This window comes from Dendrobates tinctorius, unplaced genomic scaffold (assembly GCF_039654945.1).
Source record: "Dendrobates tinctorius isolate UK_male_01 unplaced genomic scaffold, ASM3965494v1 ptg000263l, whole genome shotgun sequence".
In the NCBI taxonomy this organism is placed as follows: domain Eukaryota; kingdom Metazoa; phylum Chordata; class Amphibia; order Anura; family Dendrobatidae; genus Dendrobates; species Dendrobates tinctorius.
The window spans coordinates 1,085,674-1,110,283 of record NW_027361930.1 but is presented as its reverse complement, the minus strand read 5'-3'; the positions used below and the strand labels follow the sequence as shown (position 1 = coordinate 1,110,283).

Below are 24,610 nucleotides of genomic sequence, written 5' to 3'. Positions count from 1 at the left end.
TGATCAACAGCTAAGTAAAGGAAAAGAAGCTCTGTTTGAAATAGCAGTAAGGATAAAAGGGTTGCAGAACAGTCAGGAGGAACAAGAAGAATTTGGTCGTCCTGCCACATCTTCACCCTCATCATCAACTGATGAAGAATTTAATTTCGAAAAATATTTGGATCACAAGGACCATGCAAAGCGTTCCCACATAGAAGAAGAGTCATCCCCATCAAGGAACACAGCCAGTACATTTCAGCAGAATTTTTCATGTGCACTAAAAGAAATTGAGAAATTTGACCGTTCATCAAAAATAACAGTGCAACAAGCGATTCCTCTGTATCCTGACATTGTCAGAGATGTTGCCCGAGTGGTTACTGCTTTGCCACCAACACAAGTTAGTGTAGAGAGGTTGTTCTCTGCTCTCAAAATAATTAGATCAGATTTGAGGGCATCCATGAAGGAGGATCTGACAGAGGCAATACTTTTTCTGAGGACAAATATATAGATTTCTTCTTATTAACTGCATAAAAGTGTTTATTGCATATTTACTTACAGTTTAGAAAAGTTTATAAAAGTTATTTGCTATATTCTAATTGTATTCTAATAAATGTAGTTTTTGCTCTAAGTGGTCTGATTACTTATATGATGGTGAGAAACTGAATAAGCACGATGTTTAATATTTTACAACAGTAAATTTGTTGTTATGAATTGGCCATTTATGAAGGAGTCGGAGCCAGAGTCGGATCGGAGCCTGATAAAATCCAGGAGTCGGAGTCGGAGCCTGATAAAATCCAGGAGTCGGAGTCGCAACTGTGGCTTACCGACTCCATAGCCCTGCTACCAAGGTTCGCATCCGATGAAGCATGAGTGTGAACCCTGTAAGAACTTGGTTACTGTATGAATGGAAGTACATGTAGCAGCTTTGCAGAGCTGCGATGCCGACGCCTGATGGCGAACTGCCCAGGAGGCCCCCACCGAACGTGTGGAGTGTGCCGTGATTCTCAATGGGCGTGCTCTATCTTAGACAGTGAGTTTCCAGAATTGTGGAATGGATCCATCGAGCAATGGTAGACCTGGACGCAGGGAGACCCATCCGTGGGCCATCTGGGATGATGAACAGAGAATCTGAGTGCCGGAAAGGCTCAGTCCTGGACAGATAAACACGTAGAGCTCTCACCAGGTCCAGTTTGTGCAGTGACCGCTCTCGGGGTGAGAGGGGGACGGACAAAAGGATGGAAGTACAATGTCCTCATTTAGATGAAAACCGGAAACCACCTTGGAAAGGAAGGATGGAACCGGACGTAAGACCACCTTATCTAGGTGAAGAACTAGGTAAGGAGAGCGACAAGAGCGCTGATAGCTCTGAAACCCACCTAATTGATATAATCGTGAGCAGGAAAGCAACCTTCCAGGAAAGGAATGTGGAAGGGATCTCTCCATTAGTGGTGCAAACGGAGACTCCTGTAAGACATTGAGTACCAAATTAAGATCCAAGGGATCCACTGGGGGCTGGTAGGGGAGAAGGGAGTGAGGAATTCCCTGAATGAATGTTTTGAGCTGTCAGCGAACCGCCAAATTCCTTTGGAACAGAACGGACGGAGCTGAAACTTGCCCCTTAATAGAACTAAGGGACAGTCCGGACTCCAGACCCAACTGCAGAAAAGACAAAACGGATGGGAGGTGAAAAACCATTGGAGTGATCAAATGAGTCTCACACCAGCGGAAAAAAGCTTTCCAAGTCCGGTGGTAGATGCGAGAAGATGAAGGCTTCCTCCTTGCTATAATCATGGTCTGGACAACCTGATCAGATAACCCAGCCGACTTCAAAACAGCGGTTTCAACAGGCGTGACAATAAATTGAGCGACGGAGAACTCTCGTGGAAGAGGGGCCCCTGCGACAAAAGGTCTAGGAGATCCGGAAGTCTCCACGGTGTGTCCGCTAAGAGGCTGACCAACTCTGCGCGTATCAGGGTCTTCATGGCCAATCCGGGGCGATGAGGATGACGGGAATTCCCTCCGCTTTTATATTTTTGACAACCCTGGGGATTAGTGGTAGGGGTGGAAATAGGTAAGGTAGGGAGAACTGTGCCCAGGTCATCGCTAGTGCATCCGATTCGATCGCTAGCGGGTCGCGAGATCTGGACACAAACTGAGGAACCTTATGGTTGAGTCTGGACTCCATGACGTCAGGTCCGGAGTCCCCATCTGTGAAAGACTGACAGATTCAGTGACCATTCACCTGCGGCAATATCCTCTTGGCTAAGAAAGTCTGCCACCCAGTTTTCGACTACTGGGATGTGCACCGCGGAAATTGCTGGAACAGACTGCTCAGCCCAAGACAGGATCCGCTCAACCTCTGACATCACTGTCCGACTTTGAGTTCCCCCTTGATGGTTGACAAACGCCACCGCCGTGGTATTGTCGGACTGGACTTGAATCAGATATTCATGAAGGACTTCCAGCCAAAGAAGCAGGGCAAGAAATATTGCTTGAAGTTCCAGAATGTTGATCGGAAGGGGTGATTCCTGAGCTGACCACCGGCCCTGGACAGTCAAAATCCTAGAAAACTGCTCCCCAGCTGAGAAGGCTGGTGTCTGTTGTTACTATCTTCCAACAAATGGGAAGGAAAGACCTTCCGAGATGGCCCGCTTGCGAACACTCCCACCATTTCAGGGTCTGCTTTATCCGTGGGGAAACTGAGACAAACCGTTCCAGGGAATGGATAGACTTGTCCCATCTTGCCAGAAGGAAGAGTTGGATAAGATGCGTGTGGAACTGAGCAAATGGAACTGCTTCCATTGAAGCAACCATCTTGCCTAGTATGCTCATGCAGAAACGGAGGGAGCGGGGAGAGCGACCTCTGAGAGACTGAATTCCGCGCATGAGTGCTAGAGACTTTTCCTTGAGTAGGAAGATCTTTGCTTGGGCGGTGTCGAAGAGCATTATCAGAAAAACAAGACGTTGGACCGGGATCAGAGATGACTTTGCGGTGTTGATAATCCAGCCCAGACAAGAGTGTCCAGAGTGATCTGAAGAATCTCCTGGCACGCCAATGGGGTTGCGGCCTTGAGGATGTCGTCTAGATAGGGAATGACGAGGATGCCCCTGCTGCGTAGAATGGCCATCGCTGTTGCCATTACTTTCGTAAAAACAGTGGCTATGCCAAATGGCAGCGCTGTGAATTGGAAGTGAAGTCCCTAAATGGTGAAACAAAGGAATCTCTGGTGTGGGGGGAAAATGGGAATGTGCAGCTAGGTGTCTTGAATGTCCACTGAGCAGAGGAATTCCTCTGGCTCCATGGAGGCTATTACAGTTCGAAGGAATTCCATCTTGAAGTGACGCAGGCGTACATATTTTACTAATCTGAGGTCCAGGATGGGACGAACTGAGCCGTCCTTTTTTTGGGACCACAAACAAGTTGGAATAAAAACCTGAGAAACGCTTTCGTGTGAGAACGGAGACCATGACGCCGGCTTTGAGGAGGGAGTCGACAGCCTTGAAGAAACCCGGAATGAGAGAGGCATTTTTCGGTGGACGGGAATCAAAAAAACAAAATCGAGAAAGAAAACTCTATCTTGTAATCGTAGGGGACGACGTCTCAGACCCAGGCGTCGTCGACTACGGTTAGCCACTCGTCCCGAAACTGAAGACAACCGCCCACTATGAGAGACCAGTCATGCTGAGAAGAATCTGTTGGTACCTGATCTGGGAGGCCAACACTGAGCAGGTCTTGGGCGCGAGGTAGGGGTTGGTTTAAAGGAGGGTCTTTTCCTTTGTTGACGCACTGGGGATTTGTCCTTTCGGGGGCTACTCTGTGGAGGAAGCCTTCGAAAGCAACAAAAAGGTACTGTGCAACGGGGCGTACGCTTGACTCTCTATTGGGGTAGAGACGTACTCTTTCCTCCCATGGCGTTGGAGATTATCTTGTCCAGCTCTTCTCCAAAGAGATGAGAACTGTGGAAGACCTGTGAGGGACTTCTTAGAAGCTGAGTCTGCGTTCCAGACTTTCAGCCACAGGACCCTGCGGATGGAGATGATGTTGCCAGCTGCTAGGGCTGAACAGGTGGCTGCATCGAGGGATGCAGACAAGAGGTATTTTCCCGCGTGGCTGATTTGTTCTGCCAGATCTGCCAGCTCGTCTGCAGGGGCACCAGCGACGATACCCTGGCGGAGATGTTTCGCCCAGGCGGAGATTGCCTTGGCCACCCAGGTAGCTGCGAAGGACGGGCAGAGGGAAGAACCTGCGGCCTCAAAGGCGTACTTGGCCAGAGATTCGATGTGTCTGTCGGAGGGTTCTTTTAGAGAGGAACCGTCAGACAGAGGAAGTATAGTATTTGTGGCCAGCAAGGAGACCGGAAGGTCCACCAAAGGAGACGCTGCCCACTTGTTTAGCAGGAGAGGCTTAAAAGGATACAGGACGCTCATGCGTTTTCTTCTCTGGAAACGCTTGTCTGAGTGCTGCCATTCCACCGTGAAGATCCTGTTGAACTCGTCATGGTTGGCAAAGGCACGGGGTGGGCGCTTCATTTTTATGAAAGACACAGTCTGTTCAGAGGGAGAGATCTCTGAGTAATTAATGTTAAGAGTCTCATTAAAGGCAACAATTAAACTATCCACCGTGTCCCGCAGTTTGGAGACCTGTGCTGAGGCCAGATCAGAATCTGACTCGGAACGTGGGTCTGACTCCAGCGCCTCTGGAGCGCCAGATGAGGGAGATAGGGAGAGAGATGGAATCCTGGAGGGCGGTGACGGAGATGATGAGATGGAAGGTGAGCTAATGCGGGCATGCTTTTTGGAACTTCTGAACTTCCTGCGAGGGGAATCCCTTTGGCTATGTGAGGGGTTAAAAGCCGACGCATCTGAGGGGGGTAAATGTGTCCTGCTGACAGGGGCAGGATTAGGAAGTCATTCCAAAACCGAGACCATAGTGTAACATACCTTGGTTAGGTCAGCTACCGACTGAGATAGAGATGTCACCCACTCACAATGGGGCGTACTCTCGTTGCGAGCAGTGGGGGGCTCCTGGGAAGACATATATATTAGCTGGTTTGCAATTATGTCAGAGGGATGAGGTGTGACCAGAGGGAAACTTCTTTTTACAGGAGGAACATGCAAAGTGTGATACGATGGGAGGAGGATGGGAGTGAGACTCCCTAGAGATAGACATAGATAAGAGTGAGAGACTATGTGCCAGGGGAGATCTGCCGGGGATGAGAGCCAACCCCCCCAGTGACAGAGCTTACAGACCTGGATCCTGGTCGGGAGCACACAAATAGGCAGAGCCGCAGGGGTAGAGGGATGGAGTCTGAGAGCTGCGGTTTGAGGCTACAGACAGCGTGAAGATGGCACCGGACCGTGGGTGGAGCCTGTAGCGCACGCAGATTTCCTGATTGGTAATTGCATCGAGGGGGAGGAGAATGCGCACAGTGTTGCCAGGCCTGAGAAGAAAGGACCGTGCTGATAGGCCGGGAGGGTGGGCGGGGCTAAGCCGAGCGTCGGCATGCGTGATTAGGCGGCCTGCGGGGGGCATGGCCTAGACCTGTAGTAGGCCGAGGCCGGAGCCGGGGACTAAATTTGGGCCAGGAAGCCGCAGGTGGGATAGGGAAAGTGCAGTAGACTCCACGGACCGCTGAGGGAGTCGGGGATAGGACCAGAAGGCCACTATTTTCCTGGGACCGGAAAGCAGCTATTTTTCCCCTTGGCCAAGGACCCTTAAAAAAATTCTTTTTTTTTTTTAACGGAGCCCCCTGCACTTGCCGCATGGAATACTTGTCCTGAAGATCCTGCATCCCTCTTTGCAGAGCTGGCACTGGAACATGGACTCGCATGTAGACCCCTGGGCCACTGAACGTCTTCGGTGGCCATCGGGTAACGACTGCATCTTCCTACCCTGCACGACTGGCTCTGGAGGACGGGCGGTGCAGGGGGTAGCGGCAAAGGACCAGTCCGCATCTTCTCTCTTGCGGATGCCCCAAACACGCTTGAAGTGTTAGGAGGCATGGGGTCCTGCCTGGTAGACACGAGTGGGTACAGTAGTGACGCATTCCCACACTGTGCTCCCGGTCTCTAGGGGGGAGAGCGGAGTGACCAATTACACTCCATCACCCACATCACAAGGTGAACCTGCATAACAGAGATCATTAATAAAACACAACAAAAACCTAACTTAGAAACGGGGCTGAGAGGAGTCCTGTGTCCACCTCCTACTGACACAAAGCTAAAAATGATTAATTTTCTGCCAGTTGTTGGGTATATTCTGCTGGGGAGGAGCTAACCCTTTTTTTGCATGGTGTCAACCTCCTAGTGGCAGCAGCATACACCCATGGTTTCCTGTGTCCCCCAGTGAAGCGAGAGAAAAAATAATAATTCGCTTGTTTCACCATTTCCAAGATCCATTATGCATTTTTTGGTCAATTACTTTTTTTTGCGTGGCGACCTGCTGTTTTTATTGCCACCACTCAGATGTAGATACAACATATTCATTGCTTCTTACTGCATTTTTTTAAGTGATGCAGCAATTCTTTTTCTCTTTACAGTGTTTACCGATCCGGTTGATATTAATTTTGTGTTTTGATAGATTGAAACTTATCTAGACATAAAGATACCACACACAGTGGGATGTGTTATGAATGAGTCACTGTAGGAGGCAAAAACAGAAATGCTAGCTAAGTCCAGAAAACCAGAGAAGTTGGCAGCTATCGGACTGCAGACCCCTGAACCTATCAACACAACTAGCAGTAGCCGTGGGGGGTTCCTTCGATGCCCTAGACCCCTCGATCACAGCCGGAGAACTATATAGCCTAAAGACAGAAAGGGAAATCTAAACTGCCCCAGAGCAGACCCCAAAGCAAAAGGCAGCCCCCAACATATAATGACGGTGAAGCAAGAAGAAAGGACACTAACACAGACAGAAAGATAGACTGAGCAAAGACGGGGCCCAAGCTAACTAGATAGGAAAGGACAGGAAGGCTGCTGTCTGCTATCCGTGAAAAACCCTATGAAAATAAGAGCCAACAAACTGACAGTGAAAAAGGCCCTGAAGACGCTAGGCTTCAAAAAGCTATGTCAGTACTCAGGAATATTCTGAAGACAGAGCAACAGGCAAAAGGAGATTCAGCTCACCCCAGCAGGGAATGGCAGAATCAGAAAAGCAAGACAAACAAAAACAAAACACAAATGCTAACAGGCAAAGCAGAAAACTTAGCTTTAGAGGAGCAGGAATCAGACTGGTCTGCTAGGAGTCCACAGAGAAATCACCCGCAGGGCAGAAGGGCGTCGGCAGCCTTATATCCAGTCCGTGACTCCACTCAGCCAGTCATCATCATCAGGATCAGGTGCCTGATAATCAGGCTCATTACCTTCCTTTACCAGAATAGGGAGTTCACCAGACCTCAGTGACGAAGGGGAAAATGAACTCACAACAGTACCTCCCCCTTGAGGAGGGGTCACCGAACCCTCAACCACGCCACCAGGGCGATCAGGGTGAGCCCGATGAAAGGCACGCACCAATCTTTTGGCATGAATATCAGAGGCAGAGACCCAGGAATTATCCTCCTGACCATAACCCTTCCACTTAACCAAATACTGGAGTCTCCGTCTAGCCAGACGGGAATCCAGTATTTTCTCTACCTCATATTCCATGTTACCTTCAACCAATACAGGGTCCGGAGGTGCCTCCCCAGGAACAACTGGTTCAACAAACCTCTTCAACAAGGACTTATGGAACACATTATGGATCTTAAATGTGACAGGAAGAGCCAAATGAAAAGAGACCGGATTAATAATCTCCAAAATCTTGTAAGGTCCAATAAATCTAGGTTTAAACTTAGGAGAAGCCACCTTCATAGCAATATTTTTTGATGATAATCACACCATATCACCAATCTTAAACTGGGGACCAATGGTCCTATGTCGATTGGAAAACCGCTGGGCCTTTTCCACCACTTGGTCCCAGATCTGGTGCATTCTCTCCACCACAGTGTCAACACCTGGGCAGGCAGAAGGCTCCACCTGCCCTGAGGAAAATCGAGGATGAAACCCAAAGTTACAAAAAAAAAAGGTGACATCAAAGTGGCAGAACTAGCTCTATTATTTAAAGCAAATTCAGCCAAGGGCAAAAATGAAACCCAATCATCCTGATCAGCGGAAATAAAACATCTCAAATACGACTCCAAGGTCTGGTTTGTTCTCTCTGTCTGCCCATTGGTCTGAGGGTGAAAAGCAGAGGAGAAGGACAACTGAATTCCCAGTTTGGAACAGAAAGTCCTCCAAAATCTAGACACAAACTGAACTCCTCTGTCAGATACAATGTTCTCAGGAATCCCGTGCAAGCGAACCACCTGTTGCAAAAACAGGGGCACCAACTCAGAGGAAGACGGCAACTTAGGGAGTGGTACAAGATGAACCATCTTAGAGAACCTATCACAAATCACCCAAATAACAGTCATTCTTTGAGAGACCGGCATATCAGAGATGAAATCCATAAAAATATGGGTCCATGGCCTCCTGGGGACCGGCAAAGGCATCAACAACCCACTAGAGCGAGAACAAGATTTAGACCGGGAGCAAGTCCCACAGGACTGCACAAAATTCCTGACATCATGAGACAAGGTGGGCCACCAAAAAGAGCGACTCACCAGATCTCTAGTACCAAAAATACCTGGATGACCAGCCAATGCAGAGCAATGAACTTCAGACATCACTCTCTTCTTCCACTGGTCAGGAACATACAACTTCCCACTGGGACAACGCTCAGGCTTGTCCTCCTGGAACTCTTCCAGAGCACGTCTCAAATCGGGTGAGATGGCAGAAAGAACTACCCCTTCGCCTAAGATGGTAGCAGGCTTGGTCACCACAGGAGAATCAGCAAAGAAGCTCCTAGAGAGGGCGTCTGCCTTGACATTCTTAGTTCCAGGAAGAAAAGAGACCACAAAATCAAAACGTGTAAAAAACAAGGCCCACCTAGCCTGTCTAGGGTTCAAGCGTTTAGCCGACTCTAGGTAAATCAAATTCTTGTGGTCAGTGAGGACCACAACTTGATGTTTAGCTCCCTCTAACCAATGTCTCCACTCCTCAAATGCCCATTTCATGGCCAACAGTTCCCGATTCCCCACATCATAGTTACGTTCAGATGGAGAGAACTTTTAGGAAAAGAAAGCACAGGGATTCATTTTAGATGTTACAGGATCCTTTTGGGACAAAACAGCTCCTGCACCGATCTCAGAAGCATCCACCTCTACCTGGAACGGGAGTGAGACATCAGGTTGCCGCAAAACCGGGGCGAAGGTAAATCTTCGCTTCAGCTCCTGAAAGGAAGCAACAGCCTCCGGAGACCAATTCAACACATCAGCACCCTTCTTAGTCAGATCAGTCAATGGCTTGGCAATACTAGAAAATTTTGCTATAAATTTCCGATAAAAATTAGCAAAACCCAAAAACTTCTGGAGGGCCTTCAAAGAAGTGGGCTGAACCCAATCATAAATGGCCTGTACCTTGGCCGGGTCCATTTCATTAGTTGACGGAGACAAAATAAATCCCAAAAATGAAATCCTCTGTACTCCAAAACGGCATTTCGATCTTTTGACATACAGGGAATTCTCCCTTAAGATCCGGAACACAGTCCGAACATGTTCCACATGAGAATCCCAATCCTTGGAGAAGATCAAAATATCATCCAGATAGATAATCAAAAATCTATCGACAAAGTCTCGGAAAATATCGTTCATGAAGCACTGGAAGACAGAAGGGGCATTAGTGAGCCCAAAAGGCATCACCAGGTACTCAAAATGTCCCTCCGGAGTATTAAACGCCGTCTTCCATTCATCCCCCTGCTTAATGCGGATAAGATTATACGCCCCCCTGAGGTCAAGCTTGGTAAACCAGCAAGCACCTCTAACTCTAGAGAATAGATCCGAAATCAGGGGTAACGGATACTGATATTTAATAGTAATTTTGTTGAGTGCACGATAATCAATACAAGGCCTTAAAAAACCATCCTTTTTGGCCACAAAAAAAAAACGGCACCTAAGGGTGAAGAGGATGGTCTAATATGACCCTTCTCCAACGCCTCCTTAATATAGGATCGCATAGCCTCGTGCTCGGGTACAGATAAATTGAAGAGCCGACCCTTGGGAAATTTACACCCCGGGCTCAGTTCAATTGCACAGTCATAACTCCTATGAGGAGGCAAAGATGCAGACTCATTCTCACTAAATACATCATAAAAGTCCGCCAAATAGTCAGGAACATCATGCGACTGAGGAGAGGTGGAAAAAACCGGAGCCTCACTAAAGGCACACCGACAACCCCAACTCACCACAGACACAGATTTCCAGTCCAAAACTGGATTATGAATTTGCAACCAGGGAAACCCCAGAACAACGGCATCATGCAGACCATGCAACACCAAAAATCTGCAATTTTCTTGATGGTCTGGGGCGACCCGCATGACCACCTGGGTCCAAAACTGAGGTTTATTTTTCGCCAAAGGAGTAGCATCAATCCCCCTCAAAGGGATAGGCGTCTGCAGAGGTGTCATCGGAAATCCACAACGTTTAGCAAAATCCAAGTCCATTAGGTTTAGCGCTGCTCCTGAATCCACAAAAGCCTTGGCGGATAATGTGGACAGGGAGCAGATCAGAGTAATTGCCAGAAGAAACTTAGGTTGAACACCACCAACAGAAAACGTGTGTGCAAAGCGTTTCTATCGTTTAGGACAAACAGAAATAATATGCGAGGCATCTCCACAAAAAAAACACAGCTTATTACGCCTTCTGAACTCCTGACGTTGCGCCCTAGACAAAACTCTATCACATTGCATAGGTTCAGACGTCTGTTCAACCGGTGGCAACACCTCTCGTGCAATCCTGCGTTCACGTAAACGCCGATCAACCTGAATGGCTAATGACATAGAATCGTCCAGACCAGAGGGAACAGGAAATCCCACCATAGTATCTTTTACGGCTTCTGACAAACCCTTCCGAAAGAGAGCAGCCAAGGCATTATCATTCCAGGTAGTAAGGACCGCCCACTTTCGGAACTTTTGACAGTACAACTCTGCAGAATCTCGACCCTGGTTCAATGCCAACAGGGTCTTTTCAGCCTGATCAATAGCATTAGGTTCGTCATACAACAACCCCAAGGCTTGAAAGAATGCGTTCACATTAGTCAGAATAGGATCATCTGGTTTCAAAGAAAACGCCCAATCCTGGGGATCGCCACGCAGCAAAGAGATGACAATTTTAACCTGCTGCGCGGAGCTCCCTGACGAGTTAGGCTTCAAGGCAAAAAATAATTTACAATTATTTTTGAAACTCAAAAATTTAGATCGATCCCCAAAAAATACATCGGGTGTAGGGATCTTTGGTTCAACAGCATGCGAACGAGTAAGGTAGGCGGAAATTCCCCGCACTTCCGCAGCGAGCTGCTCCACATAATCAGACAATTGCTTTATCTCCATTGAGAGAAAAAAAATTCCCCCTACGGCCTCAGAGATATAGAGGAAAGAATATACACTTTTTTTTTTTTTTTTTTAAACACAATTCTTTCCTGCTATTGAGTACCCTAGGATCTGCAGTATGGCGGGTGATTCTGTTATGAATGAGTCACCGTAGGAGGCAAAAACAGAAATGCTAGCTAAGTCCAGAAAACCAGAGAAGTTGGCAGCTATCGGATTGCAGACCCCTGAACCTATCAACACAACTAGCAGTAGCCGTGGGGGGTTCCTTCGATGCCCTAGACCCCTCGATCACAGCCGGAGAACTATATAGCCTAAAGACAGAAAGGGAAATCTAAACTGCCCCAGAGCAGACCCCAAAGCAAAAGGCAGCCCCCAATATATAATGACGGTGAAGCAAGAAGAAAGGACACTAACACAGACAGAAAGATAGACTGAGCAAAGACGGGGCCCAAGCTAACTAGATAGGAAAGGACAGGAAGGCTGCTGTCTGCAATCCGTGAAAAACCCTATGAAAATAAGAGCCAACAAACTGACAGTGAAAAAGGCCCTGAAGACGCTAGGCTTCAAAAAGCTATGTCAGTACTCAGGAATATTCTGAAGACAGAGCAACAGGCAAAAGGAGATTCAGCTCACCCCAGCAGGGAATGGCAGAATCAGAAAAGCAAGGCAAACAAAAACAAAACACAAATGCTAACAGGCAAAGCAGAAAACTTAGCTTTAGAGGAGCAGGAATCAGACTGGTCTGCTAGGAGTCCACAGAGAAATCACCCGCAGGGCAGAGTTCACCAGACCTCAGTGACGAAGGGGAAAATGAACTCACAATAGGGATGTAAAAGTACCAAACTTTTGCATTGGCCCAATTTCCTTTTTTATACATTTTTAAAGTGCAAAAATAGACCATATATTCTTTTTTGACTAAAATACAAAGGAAATGTGTAATCTTTAGCTTTAGACCTCTTAAGCCCCCGTCACACACAGCGATCTCGCTAGCGTGATCGCTGCTGAGTCACAAGTTTTGTGACGCACCAGCGATCTCACCAACGAGATCGCTGTGTGTGACACTTATCAGCGACTGGCCCCCCTGCCGGGTACCGCTGATCGTGCTCTAATGGCCTGGACCTTTTTTTGATCCTTGGTCTCCCGCTGGCCAGCACGCATCGCTGCGTGTGGCAGGCAGGAGACCAGCGATCAGCGAGCTGATAACCAAGGTAAACATCGGGTTTCTAAGCGCGGTGCGGCGCTTAGAAACCCGATGTGTATGTTAGATACCAGCGCACTGAAGCAGGGAGCTGGTAACCAAGGTAAACATTGGGTTTCTAAGCGCCGCGCAGCAGCGCTTAGCAACCCGTTGTTTACCTTGGTTACCAGCTCCCTGCACCAGCGCGCTGGTATCTTAACATACACTGAGGGTAACTAAGCGACCCGCGTCGCTTGTTACCCGTGTGTCGCTGTCCTGATCGCTGGTGAAGCTGCCTGTTTGGCAGCTCACCAGCGATCACGTAGTGACACACCAGCGATCCTGACAAGTTCATATTGTTGTCGGGATTGCTGGTGAGTCGCTATGTGTGACGGGGCCCTTAGAGATCATTTAATCTTCAACATGCTTAACTGTTCACAATAACAGTAATTCTTACCAGGTGTGCCCAAACTTTTACATGCCACTGTATATTTGTATATGTATTCATATTTCTTTATTTATAAATGGAGGATAAAGGAGGGGAATTCAAACATGTTCTTTTATATTATTAGTAGCCTTATTGGGCTTGAACCTGCGACTGTTCAGTCGCTTGTACAATATACCGCAAAATCACAATATTGCAGTGTATAGTAAAAATTATGGTATTTTATTAATATTCACAAGAGCATCATCTTGACAGATATGGGGGTCTTCAGCAGACCTCCGGCTGTCAAGATAACCCTTTGTCACCCCGCGATCTCATCTTCACGAATGGCTGTGGGAGGCAGATGATGGCTGAATAACACCGCTACCATCTGCCAGGAAAGATGTGGGCTGATTTACTGAGTCTGCATCAAAGACAAGGATCAGACATGATGTAGTACGTTATGTCGGGGAGGAGTTAAGGAGGACCTGTTATCAGGTCACAAGTGGCCAGTTTTACCCCTTATTTTATACCCACTGCTCACTATAGTATTCATTTTTTGTCTTTTAAATCCGCCTTCTGGTACCAGGAATATGGACCTTTTTATTTAGTGACAATTTGTATAGTCTTTAACAAGAAGTGGTGCTCACAGGATTATTTTGGTAATGAAAACTATCACTGAATTAAAAAAGGCAAATATCTCTGGCACTGTATAGTACATTCAATTGCCATTTTTAACCTGGTGACACGAACGCTAATATTTAGGCTCTGACAGCACTTTTGGCTACCAATGGAAGTATATCTCTGACAATATACCTCTGCTGGAAGGCTCTGACGCCATAATACAAAAGGGATTATTAAAATGTATATCTTTTTTACTGTAGATCTTTGCATAAAATGGCGTAGTCTACTACACAAATTCCATACAAAAAAAACACGCAATAAAAAAAAACGCTATTCCGACGCATACTGGCATGCCATCATGTATGGTGGGCGTCTACAAAAATTTACTCTGGTGGGTACACAATTAAAGCTGAGTTCAAGCAAGAAGGTGCCCATGTGCCTGGGATGGCAAAGCTTTTTCATGGTAAGTACTGATTTTTTTGTTTATTATAGAGAAGCATTCTAGGATATATTTCCCAGGGATTTATTACTGTATGTATTTTTCTCCACTTATGATACTGGGAAGAGAATAATAAATGTCGCAGTCTACGCAGCAGTAGTAAGAACATAAATATTTCCTTACCTTTATAATAAGGCATCAAGTCCAGGAACGCTTGCCTCACTTTCTCTCCGGTAAGAGGCTGCATCTTGTCCAAGAGGTCAAGCAGTGGCCCAATGGAATAGTACTGAGCCTCTTTGTAGACCATTTTGACACGATTTCGGGAAGGTAGTTCACCACAGCGTAAAAAATTTAATATATCTCTAAAAATAAAAACATTCAGTTACACTGATGACAAAGGTGGTTCCGAACATTAACATGTGAAAAAGTTATTACACCATTAACAATCAGCGGATGGAGAGCTTGGACTTAATCCCACATATCGGTAAAATTGAGCCCTCGCAGCAGGTGGTATTTCTACCCTACATCTTAACTCCAGCCAAACCTCATAATTATATTTCTTTGTAATTATGTTAAAATTAGCAGAAATTACAATACAAACACAAAAACCTATGGATACAGGCTGAGCTGGCATTACTTCAGTCAATCTTTGACTACCAACATGGTTTATGCCTACACCCCTTCGTCAGTTACATCCGTATACTGTTACTGTTCTGTACACTCAGTTTTTACACCCACAGGGCCCGATTCAAAGTGTTTAAGCCAAGAAAAACAAGCGTAAAACACAGTTGAAAAATGTTTGCACAATGCAAATTCATGAAAAAATTTTTGTTAGGCCAAAAATGTAACTCCAGTCCACGAATGGAGTAACATTTCTGAGGAAGGTGCACACCACTGATAAGAAATTAATTGAGTGGAATGACCCTTTGTTAACATATCTATTTTTCTAACGGATCTGTGCGTCCGATCCATGAAACATTACTGCATGTTCTGTTTGCATTTGTTTCTGCAGATAAATTGCTAGGCGACAATAAAAAAAAAAGTTCACTGTTTATATCCTTCAGTTTTTCAAAACAAAAAGAGAAAAAAAAAAGATGCCAATTTGGTCCATTTTTTTGAGAACGAAAAAAAAAACAAGCTGTCGTGTGAATGTTCTCCCCAGGTTACTGTTTGATCTTTGCCACTCATAAAGGGTTTCATTTCAGCAACAATTGCTAGTTATGCACGGCTTAAAGGCATTGTTGGGTACTTTGATTCTGATTAACCATTCTTGGGATCAGTTATCAATAACAGATTGTGGGGGTCCAACACGCGGCACACCTATCAATGGGCCATTGTCAGCCCAAGTGGTAGATCAGTGGGGGTGCCAGGTGTCAGACCCTCATCGATCTGATATTAATAACCTTGGATAGGTCACCAATATCAAAGCAGTGGACAACCCCATTAATAAAGTGACTGCACTCAAGCTTTATGTAATGAACCTAGACAACAGTCACAGAAATGAATAATGGGGAATTAAAGAGCCGATTTTCATTCTGTTTGACAGTAGGTCTACGCCGAAAGATCAGGAAGTCTGTGCGGAGAAAGTTCACGAGTCCGGCTCTGTGTGACATTCCCCTTACTTCCCTTCTCTGTGGCTTATTTGTGTTGGCCCTGGGCTGGAACCAAGAAATGAATGATTATGTCATAGGAAGCAACAAGTGTTGTGTGTGGCTTCCTGTTCATAATAACGGTGACACTCAGCATCACTAGAAATTGACATGCCTGCCCAAAGGCCCCAGAGATTAGGCGGCTTATCACATGTCTGCAAGTTCTGACAGGCCTGTATATACCTGTAGCTATGTAACAGGTAAGAAGCAAGCGACATACACAGTGATCTTATATGTCAAAACATATCTGCCATGGTGTCACAATGGGCAACACGAAAAGTGAGATGATTGACAGGTCTGTATACCCAGTGATAGGGAGTGTCATGTCAGCAGTTCACAGCCTCAAAGAGTGGACGGAGTACTAATGGAGCATTAAATACCATATTAAAAAAAATAAAAAATTACAGTGTGAGGGTCCAACCGGTTTATTTTGTGCGTCATGACGTATTACTTGTTCACAGAGAATGAGGCCATGCAAAGAGGCTATTAAAATTAAAAGGTTAGTCATCTAATGTACAGGCACGCCGAGTCCTCCATGAGAGTGATAAACTTGCTTCTTTATTCTTGGTTTGAGATGAGAGCCCTAAAAAAAGAACTCCTATAAATGCTCACAATACGTGCATTTTTGACTAAAAATTATTTTTCTAGACTAAAAAGTTTACATTTGCTTCTATAGCCTCTTGGGTTGCACTGTCTATTGCTGGATGTGGAATGTGTGAACTGAGAATCGTTCAGGTGGTCCAATCCCAGAGCGTATACCTTTTTTTATCTGCCTTTTTTCAATAAGGCTTTATTTGAACATTTGAAAATTTGAAAACATGGCTTTGTTTAGAGCAAATTTTTCCCTCGCAGGGGAAATTCAAACATACATAACAAAACATGTCTGACATAGGGGGAGACTGGACATTGACAAAGACATGGGGGAATAACACATTAGGAAAGAAGTGATCAATCCACAGTTTAAGATGTAATGGAGATCATTGCACTTGTTGTCATTATGTTAACAAAAAATAGGAGTGAGGCCAGATCTAGGGTCCCTCCATCTCCCCCCTCACCCCACCAGCCCTCATCATTAAGGAGAAAGTCGCAACACCCGGTCCAGCTGTGTATTGGGGTCTAGTTCCATCCAAGGCCTCCAAGTATTAAAAAAGCTAGCTCACGTCATTTCTTGTAGCCTCTATTCGTTCGTAAAGCATCATGTTATTCATTCTTTCTTTAACGAGCACAATTGACAACACTGGAGATTTCCAGTTCGCAGCGATGTGGATTTTGGTGGCCATAAAAAGGAAATTTAGTACTTTGTGGAAGTTTTTAGTAAGTGACGGGTGTTTTGCTCCCAGTAAGAAGACAGCAGGGTCTAATCCCAGTTTCCTGCCCAACATCCGCTCTTTCAATAATCAAACTTTTTGCCATAAACTGTGGACTACCTGGCAGGTCCACCATATGTGTCCCATGTCACCTTGGAGGTTACACCCTCGAAAGCATAAAGCAGATACATTTGGATATATATTGTGGAGTTTAAATGGGACTAGGTAGGTTTTATCTGCCTTTTTTAACTCCTCTATGAGCACAAATCACATAAAATTGAATGTGCGAAGTCTGTAAAAGCAAAACAGTGTCAAATCTTTATTTACCAAAGTCCAAAAATTATTTTTAGCCTCAAGTACATACATTTAACTAAAAAAAAAAAAAATTATCCCTAGAGGGAGACAGTCCCTTTCTAAATTTGGTGGAGAATGGGGCTGTGCTGCAATATCAGGATCGGCCAATGTGAAAAATAAGCAGCTGTAACTAGTGAACTGTTTAGAGGCCGCGACCACTTGAATCATCTGATCAGAAGGGTTGATAGTCCTGATATTGATCACCTATCCTAAATAAATGTCATCAATAGTTTTAGTCCTGGAAATCTCAAAGCACAAACTGATGATTACAGTACTATACGTATACATGGATCTAAGGAAAAAAAAAATGGCATGACCAAGATGAGGGTATGCGGATAAAGGAAGTACCTACATGACAGTGTAGCGTTCATGTCTATATCTTCTCAGATACTACACTTCCAAACAGCAGTCTGGTTCTTATCAAATCTCTTACTTACCCAAAGTATGATCCATCTCTGTCAATAAAGTACCTGCCCTCAGCATCTGTAGGAATGTGATGACGTCCACTAAACATGGCAGCCAGCATGGTGTCTTCATATCTCTGCAGTGTAGACAGCCTGGTGGTGAAGCACGTGCCGCCCACACTAAGTGGCACAACCTCTGGAAGCTGCAGAAAAATAAAGAACAAGGTACTTCCAGTGGCAATGGTATATGGATTCTGGGTGAGAATAATGTACAGGCCTGGAGTGCGGTGTTCAACCTAAATACCAATAATAGTATTAATATATTGATGCTTCTGTTTGGCATGGAGCACATATACCTAATCGCCTCCATAGAGTTCAGAAAAATGTTCACCCAGATAACCATGCACAAGAGAACAATTCACAGAGGAGCCAACAATGCCCTGCATTGTGCGAGTCCTGCCAGAAGAGAAGCCTGGCATTTGTGACTTTACAAAGCAGCCCAGGGTGCAGATGATGATGTGCTTTTGATTATACTAAAGGTATTTTAATTAGATTTCAGTTTATTATTGCGTTATATTGTAAACCACTAAGCGCAGTCAGATTGGACACACACTAAGTTCACACGATGAGTTTTTGATGCGTTTTTCTGCTACTTTTTTAATGCGAATTTTAAGCTGCTTCTTACAGTAACAACAAAAGCTATGAGATTTCAGAAATCTCATGCACACATTGGTTTTTTTTCCTGATTGATTTGGAAAAAATGCTGCATTTTTGCAAATTGCAGCATGTCAATTCTTTCAATGTTTTTTACCCATAGAAAGCAATTAGACTGAGCATCTCAGCAAGATAAATAGACATGCTGCGGTCTACAAAGAAGCGCCGCATGTGCGTATACGCAGATCTGCCACCTGCGTCTTTGAACGCATAGTGGAGATGGGATTTCATAAAATCCCCTCCACTATGCTGTAACATCTGGCCGCTGTGGATTGGACGCTGTGGCTGGACACAGCGTCCAATCCGCAGCAAATACTGAACATGGAAACATACCCAAAATCTTTGGTTGTAACTTTAGGGAGAGAAAGTGGATGACTTACTACTGCCAGACAGCTAATAACCAACAACATACAAAATGACAGATTGTAAATATTGTAACTTGTGTTGGTGAAAAAAGAGAGTCTGATCAGAATGTTAAACTAAGAATCTCATGTTCAGTTCTATATATTTTTGTCTAGCGGCATTAGATCATTGTATGATTTTTGGAGGTGCTGATCTGAACTTTTTTTTTCTTTGGATGTGCACTCCTCCCATTCGGCACAGGTGATTTTAATTAGCAGGAGACTGCAAAGTAAGGGGTCTAGCCCATTTTTGCCCTCACTGAAGAGCTTGATGGAGGTGAGTTTCATAGCTCCTTACCCTTCATGTTGGTGCTGTGTGGTGGCCGTTGTTGCTGTGGTTTTGTGCCTTTGGGGGGCAGCATGATCTGGAGTTATGGGTACTCTGTCTAGCAGCATGGGTCATCTGCACTGCTGCTGTGGTGGTGAGGAAGGTGAGCTTCAGTGCTCCTTTAATTTGGTGTGGATGCTGTGTGGCGGCCATTGTTGCTGTGGTTTTGTGCTGGTGGGGCGCTGCAGTTTGGAGTCTTGGGGATTCAGTCTCTTGCAGCATTGGTGCTGTGAGGCAATAGGCTGTCTGCCCTGCCGATGAATTGCCGCTGTGGCAGTGGTCGGCGTGCGGCTCCGCTCCATTGGGGTGACGGGAATTCTTTTTCTTTTGGTGTTGGTGCTGTGTAGTGGCTAATGCTGGTGGGGTGGCGCAGTCTGACGACACCGGGCCGTCTGCCCTGCTGGTGCATTGCCGCTGTGGCGGTGGTCGGCGCACAGCTCTGTTCCGTTAGGGACCAACTACGAGGTTTGTCGTGGGCTTCATACAGTCTGATCAGAATGTTAAAATAAGAACCTCATGTTGTTATATATAAATCTTTGCCTAGTGCCATTAGATCAACGTATGATTTTTGATGGTGTGACTCATGGTTTTTCCTTTTTTTTCTTTTATTGTAACTTGTGTATTTTCTTCTTTCCTTACTGTGCAACGTATCAAATTCTATGGAAATGTAGAACAGTGAGATTTCCTAATCTAATATATAAAGCTCAAGTGTGTGTATGTATGTATGTATGTATGAATGTATGTATGTCCAGGATTTGCATCCGCACCGTCGCAGCTACAGCCACAAAATTTGGCACAGTCACGTCTGGACCCCGAGAGCGTCCTAGGCTATGTTGTGAGGCGAAATTTTAACCCTGCGCGTTCCAATTCACCAAACAATTTTGCCCCTATCTACATAATGGGGAAAAAGTGTCTGTATCAAGCCCCGCCCCTCATTATGATGTCATAATGGTTGACTATGGGATGGAGGATGTGTGATGGGTATATGGGCACTGGACTATGGGATGGAGGATGTGTGATGGGTATATGGGCACTGGACTATGGGATGGAGGATATGTATGATGGGTATATGGGCATGGGACTATGAGATGAAGGATGTGCGATGGGTATATGGGCACTGGACTATGGGATGGAGGATGTGTGATGGGTATATGGGCACTCGACTATGGGATGGCGAATATGTATGATAGGTATGGGACTTTGGGATGGCGGATATGTATGATGGGTATATGGACACTCGACTATGGAATAGAGGATATGTATGATGGGACTATGGGATGGAGGATGTGTGATGGGTATATGGGCACTCGACTATGGGATGGAGGATATGTATGATGGGTATATGGGCACGGGACTATGGGATGGAGGATATGTATGATGGGTATATGGGCACTCGACTATGGAATAGAGGATATGTATGATGGGACTATGGGATGGAGGATGTGTGATGGGTATATGGGCACTCGACTATGGGATGGAGGATATGTATGATGGGTATATGGGCACGGGACTATGGGATGGAGGATATGTATGACGGGTATATGGGCACGGGACTATGGGATGGAGGATGTGTGATGGGTATATGGGCACTGGACTATGAGATGGAGGATATGTATGACGGGTATATGGGCACGGGACTATGGGATGGCGGATATGTATGATGGGTATATGGGCATGGGACTATGGGATGGCGGATATGTATGATGGGTATATGGGCATGGGACTATGGTATGGAGGATATGTATGATGGGTATATGGGCACAGGCCTATGGTATCGTGGATATGTATGATGGGTATATGGGCACGGGACTATGAGATGAAGGATGTGTGATGGGTATATGGGCACGGGACTATGAGATGGAGGATGTGTGATGGGTATATGGGCACTCGACTATGGGATGGAGGATATGTATGATAGGTATATGGGCACGGGACTATGGGATGGAGGATAATTATAATTTGCTATAACTAACCACAGTTAGTTACTATGCCCGGGCAGCGTTGGGCTCTTCAGCTAGTCTAATATATAAAGCTCAAGTGTTTGTATGTCCGGGATTGGCATCCGCACCGTCGCAGCTACAGCCACAAAATTTGGCACAGTCACACGTCTGGACCCCGAGAGCGTCCTAGGCTATGTTGTGCGGCGAAATTTTAACCCCGCGCGTTCCAATTCACCAAACAATTTTGCCCCTATCTACATAATGGGGAAAAAGTGTGTGTGTATCAAGCCCCGTCCCTCATTATGATGTCATAATGGTTGCCATGGCGACGCTGATGTCATCATAGGTTGCAAGCCCCGCTGCTCATTATGATGTCATAATGGTTGACTATGGGATGTAGGATGTGTGATGGGTATATGGGCACTGGACTATGGGATGGAGGATATGTATGACGGGTATAAGGGCACGGGACTATGGGATGGCGGATATGTATGATGGGTATATGGGCACGGGACTATGGGATGGAGGATATGTATGATGGGTATATGGGCACGGGACTATGGGATGGCGGATATGTATGATGGGTATATGGGCACGGGCCTATGGGATCATGGATATGTATGATGGGTATATGGGCACGGGACTATGGGATGGAGGATAATTATAATTTGCTTTAACTAACCACAGTTAGTTACTATGCCCGGGCAGCGCCGGGCTCTTCAGCTAGTAGCTATATACAATGCCCTCTTAAGGGTCTTCCATTTTAAATTCAATATCTCTATCAGACATCAGTGAAGAAAAACAAGCGTGCTCCACAGATCAGACCTCGCTTAGCTCACTGCATGGGACTGTCAGAATAGGACATTGTATTCCGCAGGCAGAGCTTCCAGGACATCCTGACCATATGCATCTGGCACTGCTAGCAGGAAATGGACGGGACGGTGCACATGATTATTCCTAGGGAAGGCCAGAACAGCAGAGATCAATGTCATTCCTATACATTTCCAGGAATTTCTGCTTAGTGCATCCTCCTCTGGGGTGTACAATACAAATGTTGCTCTTTTGGGTAAAATTCCAAATCTCATTCTTCATTCTATGGAGAAAAGAAGACTGGCATCTATATATTTACACTAGTCTTACCAGCCTTCATTTTACAACTAGTGAAACAAAAAAAACACAATGGAATCTTATAGCAAAGATTAGAGATGAGCGAATTTGTTCGGAGAACGATCGCCAAACATAAATTCGGCACAAATATTGGACATTCGGATTCGCCAGTATAACAGCGCAGAGAGGCTGCTCCTAACGCTAGACCTGGGTGCTGATAGAAACAACCGCCTAGCTAACTAGCTAAATATCTAAGTCAGATAAATTAGTTAGCTAGTGTCCTATGTGGCTGTGAAATCGAACAGCAGATTTTTTTTTCTTGTGCCTTTACTGAGGTCCACAGACAGACAGCAGGACGAATGTCATAGAAGTGTTGTGCAGACCTTTCAAAACCAATTTATTTCAGTTGTTAAACGTGATTCAGCAAGGCATATGTCACCTTGTCATTTAGTGGTAGTGAAATTCATCTATATGTAGAGCTGTTGCAGAGTAAAAAAAATCAATTTTTTCGGTTAGAAACGTGATACAGCACGCCATATCCCATTTTCTCATTTTGTGGCGGTGAAATTCAACTTTGTGCAGAGCACATGCAGACTAATTTTTTTTTTTTTTTTTCCTTCTGTGACAAATGTGATACAGAAGGCCAGATCTGAGCTTGAAATTGTTTGGAGCATATCTATGTGATACAAGCATCATCCACACTAAAAAAAAAACTTTCTTCTCTTACTAACTTGATACAGCAAGGGAGATCTCAGTTTGGAACATATCTGCTATATTATACAGGTCTCGTCCACAGTAAAAAAAAAAAAAATACTTTCTCCTGTTACTAAAGTAATTCAACACGCCATATTTCACCTTATCATTTAGTGCTGCTGAAATTTAGCTGTGTGCACAGCTGTTGCAGAGTAAAAAAAACTATAATTTTTTTTTTTCAGTTGCTAACGTGATTCAGCACGCCATATTTTTCCATCATACATGACAGCACCACGAGAGAGGGGATCTGCCCAACAAGGACAGGAAACCTTTAAGATAAAAGGGGCGGCTCCTCTCTCCGCATCAGTTGGTTTCCTGTCCTCGATGAGGAACCCTCAAGATGAAACCTCTTGAAGATTCTGGAAGAAAGAGGATACCTGGGTCGGGTGATTACTCCCAGGCACCGGTCTGCTGTACGGTAGTCACCTCGGGGGCCCTATATTCCTATGCCCCCCCCCCTGCACGAGTGCATGGCCACAGCCCGTGAGGCAAATGCCCGGGTGAAGTTCGAGCCTCGGAGACCACATTCGGTGTACCCTCCCTGATGACCGACAAGCCCCATAGAAGTCCACGGAGGCCACATTTTGGTGCCCCTACCTGTTGACACATAGTGGCCATGCAACCCGTGAGGCCGCAGATGGGTGCCCTCCCTGTTGAGGCCAGACCCCACTGGACGTGAGCCCTGGAAAGATGTTTTGGATACCTGTTATCAGTGGTGGCCAGGGCAACGTCCATGGTCCTCCAGGCGACCGGGTCCGGTGAGATCACAGGTATGAGGGGTGCAGGTGTCGTGGCGTGGGAACGCCAGAATTGGAGCGGGCACGTGCACTGGAAGTAGTATCCGGGGACGCGGGCAGCGCATACACCCGGGGAGTGGAGGCTGTTATGATTGAGTCACCGTAGGAGGCAAAATCAGAAATGCTAGCTAAGTCCAGAAAACCAGAGAGGTTGGCAGCTATCGGATTGCAGACCCCTGAACCTATCAACACAACTAGCAGTAGCCGTGGGGGGTTCCTACGATGCCCTAGACCCCTCGATCACAGCCGGAGAATTAAATAGGCCTAAAGAAAGAAAGGGGAAATCTAAACTGCCCCAGAGCAGACCCCAAAGCAATAGGCAGCCCCCAACATATAATGACGGTGAAGCAAGAAGAAAACACTAACACAGACAGAAAGATAGACGGGGCCCAAACTACCTAGATAGGAAAGGACAGGAAGGCTGCTGTCTGCAATCCGTGAAAAACCCTATGAAAATAAGAGCCAACAGACTGACAGTGAAAAAGGCCCTGAAGACGCTAGGCTTCAAAAAAGCTATGTCAGTACTCAGGAATATTCTGAAGACAGAGCAACCGGCAAAAGGAGATTCAGCTCATCCCAGCAGGGAATGGCAGAATCCAGAAAAGCAAGGAAAACAAACACAAAACATAAATGCAAACAGGCAAAGCAGAAACTTAGCTTTAGGGAAGCAGGAATCAGACTGGTGTCCTAGAAGTCCACAGAGAAATCACCCGCAGGGCAGAAGGGCGTCGGCAGCCTTATATCCAGTCAGT

The 24,610-nt window shown here is 45.7% G+C and overlaps 1 protein-coding gene across 1 annotated transcript in view; it reads right to left on the bottom strand.

Moving 5' to 3' along the window:
- The window catches only part of KCTD7 (potassium channel tetramerization domain containing 7), a 45,518-nt gene that overhangs the window by 4,943 nt on the left and 15,965 nt on the right, over positions 1 to 24,610 (bottom strand). The window contains exons 2-3 of the mRNA XM_073558934.1: positions 17,852 to 18,021; positions 14,288 to 14,466 (exon numbers count right to left, since the gene is read on the bottom strand). Coding sequence (XP_073415035.1) covers positions 14,288 to 14,466; positions 17,852 to 18,021 — 349 coding nt within the window. The remainder of the gene's footprint in view (positions 1 to 14,287; positions 14,467 to 17,851; positions 18,022 to 24,610) is intronic.